This window comes from Sinocyclocheilus grahami, unplaced genomic scaffold, assembly GCF_001515645.1.
Source record: "Sinocyclocheilus grahami isolate Dianchi unplaced genomic scaffold, SAMN03320097.WGS_v1.1 scaffold117.1, whole genome shotgun sequence".
Lineage (NCBI taxonomy): Eukaryota > Metazoa > Chordata > Actinopteri > Cypriniformes > Cyprinidae > Sinocyclocheilus > Sinocyclocheilus grahami.
In genome coordinates this window covers 182109-198716 of record NW_015505296.1, presented here as the reverse complement: position 1 = coordinate 198716, position 16608 = coordinate 182109, and the positions used below count along the sequence as shown (strand labels likewise).

Below are 16608 nucleotides of genomic sequence, written 5' to 3'. Positions count from 1 at the left end.
AATAAAAAAAAAAAAAAAAAAAAAAAAAAAAAAAAAAAAAAAAAAAAAAAACAATTTTACATTACTTAAAAAAAAAAAAAAAAAGATAATAATAATAATAAAACAAATAAAAAATTATAATAATAAAAATAGAAATATAAATAAATAGTAATAATAAAAATAAATTCATTAATAATAATAGATAAATAAATAGCAATAAAATAAGTTTTACAAAGATTGAAAATATTTATTATATATATTAGTATTATTATTATATTATTAATGAAGCTAATAATAGAATAATAGAACAATATAATGTCAAAGGAAATAATTTCAAACATTCTTGAAAGTTTTCTTGAAGAAATTGAGTTTTTTTCGGTATCAAAACATGCACTACTACTAGTTGGTAATTTTTTTTTGAATGTTTTTTGTTGCATTTTTAATTAAAAATACAGTAAAAACTGTAATATTGTGAAATATTAATACAATTTAAAATAACTGTTTTCTATTGTAATATATTTAAACATTTTTTTATATTTAAACATTTTATCCCCATGATGCCATTATTTCAGTCTTCAGTGTCACATGATCCTCCAGAAATCATTCTAATATTCAGATTTTATGCTCAAGAAACACTTCTTATTATCAATGTATTATAAATGCATTATCAATGAAAGCAGTTGTCCTGCTTAATATTTCTGTGGAAACTGATATTTTTTTAGGATTATTTGAATCAGAAGGTTGAAAAGAACCGCATTTATTTGAAACCGAAATCTTTTGTAACATTATAAATTAGGGATGTTCATTTCGGTTATTTTTCCTAACCGACAACCGACGCTCGTTAACCGATTATTAACCATTAACCGACAAGATTATTTTAAATTAGAATTGAATTAAATTAGAAAGGATAAGTGTCTGTGACCTGTTAAAAAATACTAACATTTGTTTCCCGGGGATTAATTTTACATGCGCAAAAAGCAGCAAACAACAGAACATGAGGATTCACATGGTCATCATATCACGCACCTGCAGCGCTTCTGCCGGCGGAGAAAATCATAAAGCTAGGCTATATATATATATATAATGAATAAATAGGCCTATACACGAGAAACATATTTTTAATTAAGAAAATTAAAGAAAAACTGTGCAACAAGTAGTTTAGTATGCCGTTTCGGTTCATTTTTGTGCTGTGTGAAAGGAAACAGACGGCAGAAAGCGGCATCCTATTTTTCTTTAGCCTTATTTTACAAAAGCACAAAGATTTGTTTTTATTGTGAATGTACACAAATAAAGGCAAACCTTTTACAATTCCGATTATCTTTATGACTAAAAGGAGTAGTTTCTTCCACTTTTAGAAGGAAAAAATTCAATTCGTGATGTTATGAAAAACATTTAGTTTTACGTGGATATTGGAACACGAGTGAAGTAGGCTACATATAATATTTTGCCATTCAAATACATCGTGAATACGGAAACATTTGATTTTGTGTCGAATGAGAGACCCAACGTTGGTTTCAGTTTCGTTTTGGCCTAAATGAGTTTGTTTTGGCTTGTCGTTTATATTGCTATAGCTTCTTATATTTTTCATTCTTGTTCTTTTCTAAATACTGTTAATTGAAAGCATTTGTTTACAGTGTTTATTATAATGTTTGTAAACATTTCGCGTCAGCATTAGGCCTATTTCTGAATGAAATAATAAAATGCGACTTATGTTTTCCCCCTAAAAAACAATTATTATTTTTTTTATACCCGTAGCGTATTTTAACCATGCAGCAAACCTTTTTAAATATTTTGATTAATGACTGAAAAAATAAATAATTAAATGACTTTTTAAACCGTTTAACTGACTGTATTAATTGGTCAAAATTATTACGGTCGGTTAACCGGTTAAACGGTTAAAATGAACATCCCTATTATCTTTAATGCCATTCTTGCTGTGAAAGAATTTTTTATTTTATTTTTTTTTGTATTTACCATAATTTACGAACTATTTACCATAATTTACGAACTATTTACCATAATTGATCTCTGACTGAAATGTTATTACATTTATTAGCTAAAATGTAAACGTTTAATGGAATTTAACTTTAAGGACCCTGCTATTGCAGTCTATTAATTATAATGTACACTGAAACATTTCTTGTTCCCTTGGACACTGAAAGATGTTTGTCCACTCCTGTGTTTGATGTGGGGAGTTTGTGTCGGTGTTGGGGAGCTGACTGTGATGTGTCTCTGTCCTATTCCATTGCTGAATGCTTTGCGGTGTGGAATAAGCTCATCTGATGTTGTCGCTCCCTGTGTCCGCCTCAGAGCGCTCAGTGGCTTCCCAGCATCTTGTAATTCATTTGAACTCTGTTTTCAGTTCCTGGTGGGGATGCGGGGCAAGGATGAGGCTATGGCCATCGGGGGGCACTGGTCTCCCTCTTTGGATGGGGCCAACCCGGAAAACGATGCCTCGGTTCTTATAAAGACAGCCATACGTTGTTGTAAGGCTCTGACAGGCATTGATCTGAGTTTATGTACCCAGTGGTAAGTACAGCTCCTTTCTCGGTCTGTGCCGATGCGTCTCCTTGTAATCTCCATGTGTGCATCTTTTACTATTTAAAAAATGTAAAAAAAAGGCCAACAGGTAGACAACATCTAAAAGTCTGTGACCCGCTGCATGGTTTTGACACAGCAGTGTATCTCCTGACATGTTTGATGCTTTTGTGTGTATAATTTTGATTTCTCAAATTTTGTTTTGCAATGTTTATGCTAATGTGTGTGGCAGTCCTGCCTCTATTTTTATGTGGTGAATGCATTGATTCTTTTGCTCCGAGAGCAGAGCCAGAGGAGTCGCCGCCACCGCCATCGTTACTTTCTGTTCTCTCTGACCTTTGCCTTGTGTTAAATATCTTACATATTTAACTTGCTTTCACTGTGTCTGAATCTGTCCTTCTCTCACACCCCCGGGGTTCGTAAGCTATCTTTCATGAGCAACTGGTTCAGATTGATGGGTGCAGGGGGCGGGGTCTTCGTCGTTTGAGTTTAGCTGTCGATACTGTCTGTCGACCTCCCTGATGCGTGGCTGCCGTTCATCCTGAGAAACCCCCCGTGGAGTTCTGCAGACTGTATTTTCTCATACGCGTCTCATTCGGGGGGGTCGAAGGGGTCAGAGCTTTGTGTCTGTGTACGTGTGTGTGTGTGTTGGGGGAAATGGGTGATGTCTCACAGAATGTTTCTTTCCAACGCGCTTCTTCCTTTGCGACAGGTATCGTTTTGCAGAGATACGCTATCACCGCCCTGAGGAGACTCACAAAGGGCGGACAGTCCCCGCACATGTGGAGACAGTGGTTTTATTTCTCCCGGATGTTTGGCATTGTCTTCCTACCCGCTCAGAGTGGGAGGGCCTGTCCCGTGGACTCAAGGAGCAGCTGGCAGAGAAACTCGTGGCTGAACGGAAGGAGGCTGATGGAGAACAGGCACTGAACGCTAATCTCTCTCTTCTCATTTCCGCTTCTCACAGGCACAGGAATAGACAAACAAAACACTCAAAACACAGAAAGAAACAGACAAGTATCACAGGCATCATACAGAACCCACTTTTACCATCCCTTCCTCTCATCCCTGTCTCATCCCTGACCCTCCACCCCATTTCCTCCTGCTCTCCCTCTGTCACGCAGTCTCACACACAGCGGAAGAGCTTAGGTCCTACTTTATGACACCTGTCAACTGGTAAAACAGCTTCCAGCTCTGTCAAATGCATGATTGACGGCCGTGATTAATAACTCTAAATTTCCTGTTTAATTTCAACAAATCCTATCTGAAAATTCTCTGTAAAGCTTGAACCAATGAGACCAATTGGGAATTAAATGCTGGAATCTGGAGAGCCAGTTGTGTTTATGATGTTTGTGTGTTTTTAGATTGTTTTGTTTTCCTGTTCAATATCTGCCGAACTCTCTCTGAGTTCTGTTTCTTGTCTGTCTCTTTTTTTATTTTTTATTTTTTGTATTTTATTTACACTGTTCTCTGATTGGACTGTGTCTAGACCCTTTGTGGATGTGATTTTTCCAGGGAGATTGTTTATCCGAGGACAGTTCTGGCTAGGTGTTTAAGAAAACAAGCTAAAGGGAGTATACATGGGCCAAAAAAGGCAGCAATAAATGTAGACGTAAGGTTTGGAGACCTTCTCTGAGTGCATCTGTCCCATGTCCATCTCTTGAACCCACTGTCATTGATTATCTTTTTGTATTCCACAGAACTGGCATTTATTGGCTGATGAGTGGGATATGGATCTGTTTCTGAAAGCTAGAGAGCTTCCGTGTATCCTAGCAGTGGATATTTTTTTTTAACCCAATCAAGAGCTCAGTAGGAGGAGACAATGAGAGACAGTTGTGACCTTGCTTGCACGGATCAGCTTTTGTTTCAGAAAACTTCTTTGAGTCTTGAGAGTGGTGTGCTAACATGCTGTTGTCTTTTCTCTCTTCCTCTCTTTCACATAATGTGCATAGGAGGAGGAGGATAAGGACGAAGATGATTCAAAGGAAGTCATGACGCCAACTCACTGGACTAAGCTTGATCCGAAATCCATGAAGGTGAGATTCCCACAAGCAGCTTCTCTGCTACAGACTGAACTGTCATTATTTTACATCAATATTCTCTATATTTTATTTCATGGGGTCTTCATACCCTTTACATACCCAATATAATGCTTTAAAGTTGATGTTCTTTAGTATGCTGAGGTATAGAAGACTTGTCCTTTTTTAAAATAACAAATAGTTTTTACACTGACACTGGTAACACTTCACAATAAGGTGTCATTTGTTAACATTAGTTAACTAACAATGAGCAATACATTTGTTACAGTATTTATTCATCTTTGTTAATAATGTTACTTAATGAAAATACTAACATTAGTTCATTGTTTGTTAATGTTAGTTCACAGTGCATTAACTAATGTTTACAATTACAACTTTTGATTTTAATATGTATTAATAAATGTTGAAATAAACATTAACTAAGATCAATAAAAGCTGTAGAAGTATTGTTCTTGTTAACTATTACTGTTAAATAATTAACCTTATTGTAAAGTGTTAACTAGACACTTAACTAGACACACAAAAATATATATACCCCTTTGAACAGTGTACACCACCATTCAGTAGTCGTTTTTTTTTTTTTTATGAAAATATAGTTTATTAACGAGCAAAGACACATTAACTTTATCAAATGTGACCGTAAAGACTTTTACATTATTACAACTAATTAAACTAAATGCTACTCTTTTAAACTCACCAAAGAATTCTGGGGGGAAAAAACTCACATTTTACACAAAAATATTAAGAAGTACAACTGTTTTTGACATTGATGATAATAAACAATGTGTCCTGCATTAAATCAGCATATTAGAATGATTCCTGAAGCATCATGTGACACTGAAAACTGGAGTCATTTTAAACTGTTATAATATTTCACAATATTACAGTTTTTACTGTAATTTGTTTAAATAAATGCAGCCTTGGTGAGCGTAAAAGAAAACGATTTAAATCTAAAACAAAAAACTGAACTGTATTGTATTTGATATAAAGTATCCATTTGATATTTGATTCGATTTTTTGGTTCATTGTTACAATAATTTTAAAATAGTCTTTTCTAGCACTAAACATTAAACATTGCACATTTTGTAATTTTTCTTTTCTTTAAGTTATTTGTGTGTTTGTGTAGAAAAAACCTTGTTTGCAGACCAGCGTTTACATCATAAATCTGTCCAATAATAGTTATTTAGGACATTTGTGCACTATAAAGTATAATCATAGTTTCAAAGAGTGGTCCCTGGCATAGAAATGGAAAAGTGCCCTAGTAATCTGTATAAAATTATAAATAAAATAAACACTTTAATCAACTGGAAAAGCCATAGAAATGAGTAGGAGAACAGCACAACAAGCTAGCAGATGAGCGTTTAAAGGGCTGATAAAACCAATTTGCACACAGGTCAATGACTTACGTAAGGAGTTGGAGAGCCGTACACTGAGCTCTAAAGGGCTAAAGTCACAGCTGATTGCTCGCCTCACCAAACAGCTGAAGGTGGAGGAGCAGGTGGAGGAGTCCAAGGAGCCGGAGAAGCCTGAACCTCCTAGTGTGGAGGAGGATGAGTCCTGCAGACTGGAGGATGACCGAGAGGTGAGAGAAGATCAGAGGATCCTGCTTTTATAGAGAGCCTGTCTGATCAGTCGCATACAAATGTGGAAAAAAATTGTTTCCCTCTAGGACGAGGAGCGAAAGCGACAGGAGGAGCAGGAACGTCAGCGCAGAGAGAGACGTTATGTTCTGCCAGATGAGCCCACCATTATCGTCCACCCCAACTGGGCTGCCAAGAACGGCAAATTCGACTGCAGCATCATGTCTTTGAGTGTGCTGCTGGACTACAGACTCGAGGATAATAAAGAGCACTCCTTTGAGGTGAGGATCACTGCAGAGAGGTGAAACAACATGTTTGTGCATATTAAAGATTTTTTTTAATTAATCACCTATAAACTACTAAGTTTTAGGACACTTTGCTTGACTTCGCCTGATATAATTACAATATTCTGGTTTCAGATACACTTTTGTAAATAGTTGCCTTTTGCAGTGAAAGGAGGGACTTAACATCCAAAACTATTCATACACAATTAAAACTAAAACCATAAACATTTTCGTTGCTTGAAATAAAACATTAAAGAAAATCAGTTGCCATGTCAGCATTTAATTTTTTCATTTAGTTTAACTTTATTTACTAAAATAACTAAAACTTAAGTAAAAAAACAAACAAAAAAATTACTAAACTTCTAACTTAAAATGAAAAATATTAAATACAAAAGCTATAGCATAATTAATAAAAGCTATAGCAGTTTTCCAGTGATACTAAATAACACTGATCTTTTGGCATCTGTTTCAGGTGTCTTTGTTTGCTGAATTATTCAATGAGATGCTTCAGCGAGACTTTGGCTACAGGATCTACAAAACACTCAGTTCTCTTCCGAGCAAGGATGAGAGGAAAGATAAAAAAGAGAAAGCTAAAAAAGAGGCAGACCGGAGGGACATAAAGAAGGAGAAGGATGAAGAAAACGGAGAGCCGGCCACAAAGAGAATGAGAGAGGAGGATGAGAAGAGGAAGGTGGGGGAAATACTTCAAAAGAGTTCCTACGACCATGAAAAACCTTGAAATATCAGGACATTTTAAAGCTGTGTCCTGGTAGAGTCATGGAAATTATTAAAAGCTTAAAAATTTCCATAGTGAATATTGATTAGTGATTGTAGTTTCACCTGGTTTTACGCTTAATTTATTTTTCATGGAAATGTTTATTTGGCATCACAAACAACTGGGAAAAGTCATGGGAGAATGACACTGATTGGTCAGAAAGTGTGGGGACTGTGTTTTGATAGATTCTTTGATTTATTCAGATGTCCGTTAAATGCTTAAGCATTGTGATTTGTTCAAATTAATGCGTTTTTTAAAGCTTTTTTTAATATATATGGACATTTTAACATCTGGGTAAAGGATGAGGAGAAAGGTATTAAGAGAGAAGAATCCAAAGATGATGATGATAATGAAGACGGCAGCAGCAACAACAACGCTGATGAATATGACCCACTGGAGGCAGAAGACGCAGAAGACTATGATGATGATGGTAGGGGTCACACTGTTTGCACCTGGATCCTCAAACACACTTTTGATCAGTTTTGATCCAGAAACTGATTCTTTGTGCTCCTCAGATAAAGATGATGAAGACTCTAATGGCAGGGACAGAAGAGACGACCGGCGAGATGAACGGAAATCCAAAGAGAGGTCATCTAAAGATAAAGTGAGTCAACAACATCTCCTTTTGCAGCACAAAATCTTTCTCATACTGAGTGGAGTGGAATGCTTTATTATTTCAATCTGTCTGTAGGATGAGAAGAAAAAACAGATGGTGACGTTTAACAAGGATCTGCTGATGGCCTTTGTGTACTTCGACCAGAGTCACTGCGGCTACCTGCTGGAGAAGGACTTGGAGGAGATCATGTACACGCTGGGCTTGCATCTCTCCAGAGCTCAGGTGCTGCTTCGGTGTAGTGTTGTGCGTTTAGTTGTTACTTGGGAAGGTTTAAGGAGTCTGTAAGTTCCATGAATTAACTCATTATGATCCTAAAATTTTTCTTTTTTTTTTTTTTTTTGGAAAACTATTTTTCTCCATGCTTTTTTAAAAATTCGATTTAATTTAATTATATTGACTAATACTAATATTACATATAATATTATAAATGTATTATAGTAATTATAATAATGATATATTTTAATAGTAATAATTTATCTGATTTAATGTTAATATTAGTAAATAATAATACATTTAAAGTTGTACAAATTGTGTGTGTATAATTATATTACTTTAGAATATGAATGTTTATTATTATTGTTATAATAATGATGATGATGTTCTAATTAGACTACTACTACTAATTATTATTATAATTTTGGATGTAACAGTCATGCTACTTAAAGGGGTCATATGATGCTTTTTTAAAGATCATTATTTGGTGTAACAGAATATGTTGACATGCTTTAATGTTCAAAGAACCCATTATTTTTCAAATACTGTACATTATTGTAGGTCCTCTATGCCCCGCCTCTCTCAAACTCTTCCGACAAGCGCAGTCTGCTCTGATTGGCCAGCTGACCCAGTGCATTGTGATTGGCCGAACACCGCAAGCACTCGTCGGAAATGTAACACCCCTTACCATAATCGAGAGCTTCATCTTTCAAAATAAATGTAAAGACAGTAAATAATGTCATTAGTTTTACCATCAGTTCAAGCCCGAAAGGGGAACAGACACAGTAATGATGCAGTACACAAGCCGCGGTTAAGACAGCTGACTCTACTGTGATGTGACGCTGTCTCCCTCTCTCTCTCTCTCTCGCTCGCGCACACACATACGATGCGCAAAACTCCACATTTGAACAGTCAATAGCAAATACTTAAACTAATAACAAAACAGTAGCTGATTCAGAAGCGCCAGATTGTCATAGCAAAGTCAGAATTACCTCCTCTCCTAGGTTCACGAAACGGTCGTCCATAAAATGCATTGCTGTTCTGTTGTAAGTAATCTTAAAGATTCCTAAATGCATCTACTTTCGGATGGATGCTTTCGCCTAGAAACACAGCGTCTCCCTGACATGGCTGCTTCAACACTAACTGCGGTTACTAAAACCACGCCTTCTTTCTTTGCGTGCACATTTGGGCGGCATTATGCTAATTTCCACATAGTGAGGTAGATATGTGGGGGCGTGGTAGAACGAGCCGTTTTAGGGGGGCGTGGCAGAGTCTTAACTTTGATAAAGAATATCTCTTTGGTTTTGAGACTTCAGTCTTTGCAACTTCAGGGATCTTATCTATGCACAATCAGCTTGTAACACTCCAAAGAGAAAGGAAAACTTGAAATCACATCATATGACCCCTTTAATAATAATTCTATTTGTTAAAAAAATAACAATAATATGAATGTTTTTGTAGTAATTGTTGATGATGATGATGATATTTCTTATTATTTGTTTGCTATTATTGTTTTAATACTAATATTTGTAATTATATATATTATTATTTTTTATTATTATATATTAGAACTATTTTTATTATTACAATACGAAAATTGTTATATAAAATATATTATCATTATTATTTTTTTCTTTATTAAATTTAACAATTATATTTAATTTGTCAACACTACTACTACTACTAATAATGATAATATGGGAAAATGTAAGCAATGATGTTTGTCAGTTGACCTTTTAGTTGCATCATGCTTGATCAGGACAACAATGTGTTAACTGTAATTTCTTAGTTGCAAGCTATATAGCATACTTATAACAGACTAACGTATCTTGTTTGTTTATTTTCAGGTGAAGAAATTGTTAAACAGACCACTGGTTAGAGAGTCTTGCCATTATCGAAAGTTAACGGACCGACCTAAGGATGAGCCTAGCCCCACATTGACCTCTGATGCTCTGATAGACAACCTTTTAGGTGAGCAAAGCGAATGATGGCTGGAATTGAGAAGTTTATTTGTAACTCTAGAGTACACGTCCATGATGCTACAGTAGACCGAATCCCTCTCTGTGCCCCAATAGGTAACCAAAGCTTGCTGCCCAGTCTGAAGTTCAAGCGGGAATCGGAGGACAGCTGCGAGTCGTCTAGCCTAATCGTCTACAAGGGATCCATGGTGGATGTGGGAAGCATGATGCAGAAGCTGGAGAAGAGTGAGAAAACCCGAGAGGAAATTGAGCAGAAGCTCATGCAGCAGGACGTTAAAATGGGTAACAACCTCATCTGTCTTGTTTTCATTGTGTATTTGAACAAGGATGTCAGTGTCACCTTGTCCAGTTGTAATGGTTACCATTAACTGATAAACAATACTTTTTTTCTACCCTCAATACAATTAAATTTGCTAATCAAATCTTTTTGTTTTGTAGAGGAGGACTCAAAGCATATAGCAGAGCTAGAAGCAGCAACCCGCAGCCTTCAGAGGGAGATGGAGGAGGTGAAGAACAATCTCAGAGAGACAGAGAACAACCTGAGAGCCTCAGACCAGCAGAAAGGCAGCTATGAACAACAGCTCCAAGGCACAGTGTCCAGCCTCAACACCATCATGAAGGAGATACAGGGCGTTTTTTCACAAGTATGAACCTTTATTTGTTTCATCACTGTGTGAAATGTTGTAAAATAAATCATGTGTAGTAAGTGGTTTGTTTTTGATGCAGGGTGACCCTTCAGATGACAGTGACCAAAAAACTCAAGCTAATGGCTCAGATGAGTGAACGTCCCTCTCCAGCTCATCCACATCTAATCTCTCTTCAAATGTGTTAATAAGCTTAAAACTCACACAATTCTGAAGCTAATTTTATTTGAGCTTTTTTGCATTCTGTGTACAAAGTTTTAATGACTGGAGGTAAACTCTCATTTTCCTCATAATTCTATGTTTAAAAATAATTCTTTGGTTTTGAAAAATAATTCTCTGAATTCTTCAGAATCAAATGATTACACTTAACAAGTTGAAGTTTAAATAATTTGTTTGAATTATGTAAACGTTTTTGGTTCATCCATTTAAGCTTGTTTTTGGCCTTTTTTCATTTTCAAAAGTTGCTAGTAATTTTAACATGTGTTGCTATATCAGCATATTTCATTGTTGAAATAATGACTTGTGCCAGTACGTGAGTTATTAGCAAAGTTTATTTAGCAATAAGAGTTATTTATGTTTAAATCAAATGTTAGAAACAGCATTAGGATTTTATTAGGACCTATGTGAAGCTGCTTTCTGATCTCTTTCATTGTTCCATGACAAACCGTGATCGAAAAACACGTTTTGTTCAAAGTCTTTTGTTTGATTGGGTCACATCTGCGCATGCATCTTAATTAGCGCATGCATATCAGCTTGATTCCCGAATATTTGGTGAAAATTTAGCATTACATCACTTGCTCACCAGTGGATCCTCTGCAGTGAATGGGTGCCGTCAGAATGACAGCTGATAAGAGCATCACAATAATCCACAAGTACTCCATGTGACTCCAGTCCATCAATTAACAACACAGTGTGAAGTGAAAAGCTGCATGTTTGTAAGAAAGAAAGACATTGACATTTTAAACAGTTTCATCTGGCAAGATTACCAGTCCATAATCCATAATAACACTTCCTCCGGTGGAAAAAAAAAACCCTGTTGTCCTCTCACATCAAAATCCACCAACAAATTTGTTTTCAATTGTAAATGGTACTTGATTGATGCATATTTCTCTCCTGATTCAAGCAAGACTTTTTCACTGGAGGAAGCAATATTATGGATAGAGAGTATTTTAGCCAGAACCAATGGTTTGAAGTTTAAATCATCTTAATAGACCATCTGTTTGGACTCTCATTCTGACGGCGCCCATTCACTGCAGAGGATCCATTGGTGAGCAAGTGACGTAATGCTAAATTTCTCCAAATCTGTTCCCGTGACGAAACACACTCATCTACATTTCGAGGGTGAGTTAAAGGAACACTCCACTATTTTTGAAAATAGGCTCATTTTCCAACTCCCCTAGAGTTAAACAATTGAGTTTTACCGTTTTCGAATCCATTCAGCCGATCTCCGGGTCTGGCGGTAGCACTTTTAGCTGTAGCATAGCATAGATCATTGAATCTGATTAGACCATTAGCATCTCACTCAAAAATGACTAAAGAGTTTCTTTATTTTTCCTATTTAAAACTTGACTTTTCTGTAATTACATCGTGTACTAAGACCGACGGAAAATTAAAAGTTGGGATTTTCTAGGCCGATATGGCTAGGAACTATACTCTCATTCCGGCGTAATAATCAAGGAACTTTGCTGCTGTACCATTTGCTGATTTTACGCAGCGCCTGAAAATCTGGGGTCAGACCCATTATCCCCTCATCTCTGTCTGAACTGTGTGTCTGTGCTGACATTCACCATCCCCTCCCCGTTTTCGCACATAGCTTTGTTTCAGAAGACCCCACACTTTGTCCGAGCCCCTCAGCTCCTCCTCCTCCTCCTCCTCCTCACACTATCACTCTTTTCATTTTCACTCTGCTCAAAGTCTCAACGCCTTCAACAAGTCACTTGTGCTAAGATGTAATTATCATGACAATGGAATGTGGTCTCTGGAGACCTTGTGATAGCTTTTCATAACATGTTGTGCTTCTCTGTTTTCATTATTATTTGCTTGACTTTGTGGAAATAGAATTGACTTTGTGGCCTCTGAAATTCTGAAGTAGGAAGTCTGTGAATAGTGTTTGCTGACATGTACAATACTGTTCAAAAGTTTGGGGTCAGTAAGAAATTAGTACTTTTATTCAGCAAGGAGGCATTTACTTGATCAAACGTGACACTAAAGACAAATGTTTTTTTATTTCAAATGAATGATTTCTGGTGGACCATGTGACACTGAAGACTGGAGTAATGACTGCTGTAAATTCAGCTTTGCATCACAGGAATAAATTATTATTAAATAAAACATTTTAAAATATATTTAAATACAAAACAGTTATTTTGAATTGCAATAATATTTCACAATATTATTGTTTTTACTGTATTTTTTAAATAAATGCATCTTTAACGAGCGTAAGAGACTTTTTTCAAGAACATTTTAAAAATCTTACCAACTCCATCCTTGTCTAATTGTTCTGTCTACAGTACACCTTTGGGAGCTTTCATAATACAAACGTGATGTGAAATACTGTATGTATATTTAGTTAACATTTTCTGTGGTCATAATATTACATTTGGCATGCCTGCTTATGAATATTATTACATGTTTATTCATAGGGGTGAGCTATATAAATGAGTGGATGGCCATGCAGCCTAATGGCTATATTGAAGTAATGATTCAGAGACATGGAAAATTAGTCATTTTTTGATTCAGTAGCCACTCGGTGAGTTTATTCAGTGATATATTTGGATCACTGAGAAATCTCAAAGTTTGCTCGCCTTTTTGAATGATTCATTCAAAAATGACTTATAAAAGTCATTCATTTGTAAATCAGACTACACGGTTCGCATGTTTGGTTTTTGAGTGAAGCATGAGGAATGGCACCACTAAAAAGGAACGCTGATGCAATCTGTGAATGCGACACACTTGTGCTGTGAGAAATATAGAAATAAATTTAATAAGATCTTGTATTTTTCATATTTCTGACGTGGTATGGACCATTCTCATGCGCCATTCTCATACTTTGCAATACCCACCTTTAAACAGGGATCTGCTTCTCCATATTCCTTCACTTGATCTTCCACATAACAGTCAAACAAACATGAAAACCACCCTCTTATGTGATGCTTTAAGTCTTTTGACCATTGAAGGGCATCTGTGTCAGTGGCATTATATCAGCTGCCAGGCCCTCCAGTGTTTGAGAGGTGCTTGCATTCAGTTCTTAGTCAGCTGGACTACCCCAGGGACAGGCAAAGTGGAGCAGTTGTTGAGGAAATTATCCTTTTTCCTGGCTCTAAGGCAAGGGAATACTGGGTTACAGTGTGAGAAACCTGTGCGCTTGTGTTTGACTGGCTGTTTGGCATCTCCCAGTGGGAACACCACACCCCTGTGTTGTCTACATGGCGGACATGGGCTTTGAGGTACCTTGATTGCTTGTTCTAAAACCCTCTCAGAGGTAAGTGTATTAGTTAACAGTCCTTCATTTCATTAGTTTAAGTATTGCATGTTTTATATTTAACATTATGGTCTGATGCCATAATATGGTAAGGAGATACAGTAGATTGCACAAAACATACTTTGTGGAACCAACCACAAAGTATGTGTTATTTACAATAACTTTTCCGGCATGCATGTTTCAGTCTATAAACCAGGCAACAATGGAAACAAACACAGGAAAACACATCTCCTTTCCTGCTAGTTGCTAGGCCGATTTTGAACGTCACTGACCATTTCTCAGTCTAAACAGTCCAAAGGAAGCCATTCTGTGCAATATAAACCCAATATCAACAACGAAGATATACACTACCAGAAGTCTCTTGTGCTAACCAAGGCTACAGTTATTTGATCAAAATACAGTAAAAACAATAATATTGTGGAATATTATTACAACTTAAAATAAACCTTTTCTATTTTAATTTTTAAAATGTAATTTATTCCTGTGACGGCAAAGCCTAATTTTCAGCAGTCATTACTCCAGTCTTCAGTGTCACATGATCCTTCAGAAATCATCCTAATATGCTGATTTGATGTTCAAGAAGCATTTTATTATCATTATTATCAATGTTGAAAACATTTGTGCTGCTTAATACTTTTGTGGAAACTGTGATGCATTGTTTTCAGGATTATTAGATGAAAAGAAACAGATATCTTTATAAACATTATACATGTCTTCAATGACACTTTTGATCAGTTTAATGTGTTCTCACTGAATAGATGTATTCATTTCAATAAAAAAAATTACTGACACTGAACTTTTAATGTATGATTGGTATGATTTGTCAGCTTAAAATGAAGCAAAGGTTTGAGACAAAGCACAGTATATTGATATCTACCTTATCTAACCACATTAAAATGTGCCTGGAGCGCGCTCATAATATTTAAATAAGACATCTGTGCATCTTAGTGTAATCCCACACTGCTCTGACCCGGATATCACCTTCATTGATGTGAAAAGCATGCACTAACACAGAACAGGAATTCCAAGGGAGGCAGTTCCTGCTTGGATGTAGTCACCCTGGTGCAGGGTCACTGGAAGCAGCAGGAGTCTTTTAACATGCCAGCATTCACCTAAGTAAGCTCTAATACATGTTACCTTTGAAGTTGGTTTTTACAAGGCATTTGAAAGGCTGATTGAAAGGGTGATTTAAAAAAAAAATCTTCATTAAAGCAAATGGAAGTCAATGACAGGACACTAGTTATGAGGTGACAGATGATATGGCACAGAAATCTTACATGATATGGGATATAACTTTTTGATCATCCCAAACATTCAATACACTATGTAAACCCCTAATAATAGACATTATTAAGTGCACCTGCAGTGGAGCCCGTGTGTGTTCCCGTCTTGCTGTACACCCTGCAATTACTCTAGCACTTGGGTTCAAACTCTCACTCTACTGTGAACATCACCGTGTTCAGGCATATGTTAGTATAACAGCCCCTCACAGTTGGGAAGAATTTTGTGTAGCACTGGACTGCTGTCTGTATCTGACAGCACATACATCTGTGGCACATTTTTCAATGTCTTGCATGTCACATAAACATTGACTGTCACTGTGATATTCTAAAATAATTAACCTACAGCCATACAAAGATACAATTTGAAAAGGCTTATATAACCCCAGATTCTGTGTACTGGGCTGTCTACTGGCCAGCAAAAACAAAATAAAGCATTCTTAACATAAAATGTCTGAACTTTTATGCTACACCATACTGACAATACAGAATGGGTTTAACATCCAATCCTAACTATGATGTATCTTAAAATGCTGCGGTTGGTACAGTGTATCATATGTTTTTGGAATATCCAGTGTTAAATGATTCATGGACTTGAGTTTGTTTTGCTTTAGAAGAACTGATTGGGTTTAATGTCTCTCTGGATCACTGCCCATGCCTTTTGAATGATGACCATTCTTTGAAACTTGGAGCAATGGCCCAACAGATTCTGTTTTTGGTCTTTACTGCAGCAAAGAAGACATTACTCGAAATTTAGTAGGATGCTAATGTAGATACATCAAGACTGTGGCTACTGGAAATGCAACACATAGTGGAATGGCCTTTAGCCAGGTTTAATAAAGTGACACCCAGGACAATGCAAGTCTGGTTAAGAGTTGCAAAATCTATTCGTGACACTGGGTGATAAACATATTTCTGTAAAACTGAAAAAAATGTGTTTTATTAATTTCTATACAGTATTAGTACACGGTAAAAAAAAATCTGTGACTTTTACGGTAAAATACTGGCAGCTGTGGTTGCCAGAACTTCACCGTAAAAAAATATGGTAGCAACATTTTAGGTTTTACAGACCATATACACCATCTTGGCTCAAAATAAACCCTAATGCATTATGAAATATATGCTTTCTCTAAAAACAGCATGTTGATGGTTCTGTTGAATTCTTTGCCAGAGCAAAAAAGCTTCGAATCAAACTGACTT

General features: G+C 36.2%; 1 protein-coding gene across 1 annotated transcript in view; it reads left to right on the top strand.

Annotated features, from left to right (window-relative positions):
* LOC107589563 (cell division cycle and apoptosis regulator protein 1-like) overlaps nt 1–11408 on the top strand; it is a 25988-nt gene extending 14580 nt beyond the window's left edge. Inside the window, exons 14-26 of the mRNA XM_016278053.1 lie at nt 2342–2508; nt 3230–3440; nt 4470–4553; nt 5950–6138; nt 6226–6417; nt 6893–7111; nt 7496–7625; nt 7711–7799; nt 7887–8033; nt 9872–9995; nt 10100–10285; nt 10442–10647; nt 10730–11408. Coding sequence (XP_016133539.1) covers nt 2342–2508; nt 3230–3440; nt 4470–4553; nt 5950–6138; nt 6226–6417; nt 6893–7111; nt 7496–7625; nt 7711–7799; nt 7887–8033; nt 9872–9995; nt 10100–10285; nt 10442–10647; nt 10730–10786 — 2001 coding nt within the window. The 3' untranslated portion in view covers nt 10787–11408. The remainder of the gene's footprint in view (nt 1–2341; nt 2509–3229; nt 3441–4469; nt 4554–5949; nt 6139–6225; nt 6418–6892; nt 7112–7495; nt 7626–7710; nt 7800–7886; nt 8034–9871; nt 9996–10099; nt 10286–10441; nt 10648–10729) is intronic.
* Nucleotides 11409–16608: the final 5200 nt, after the last annotated feature.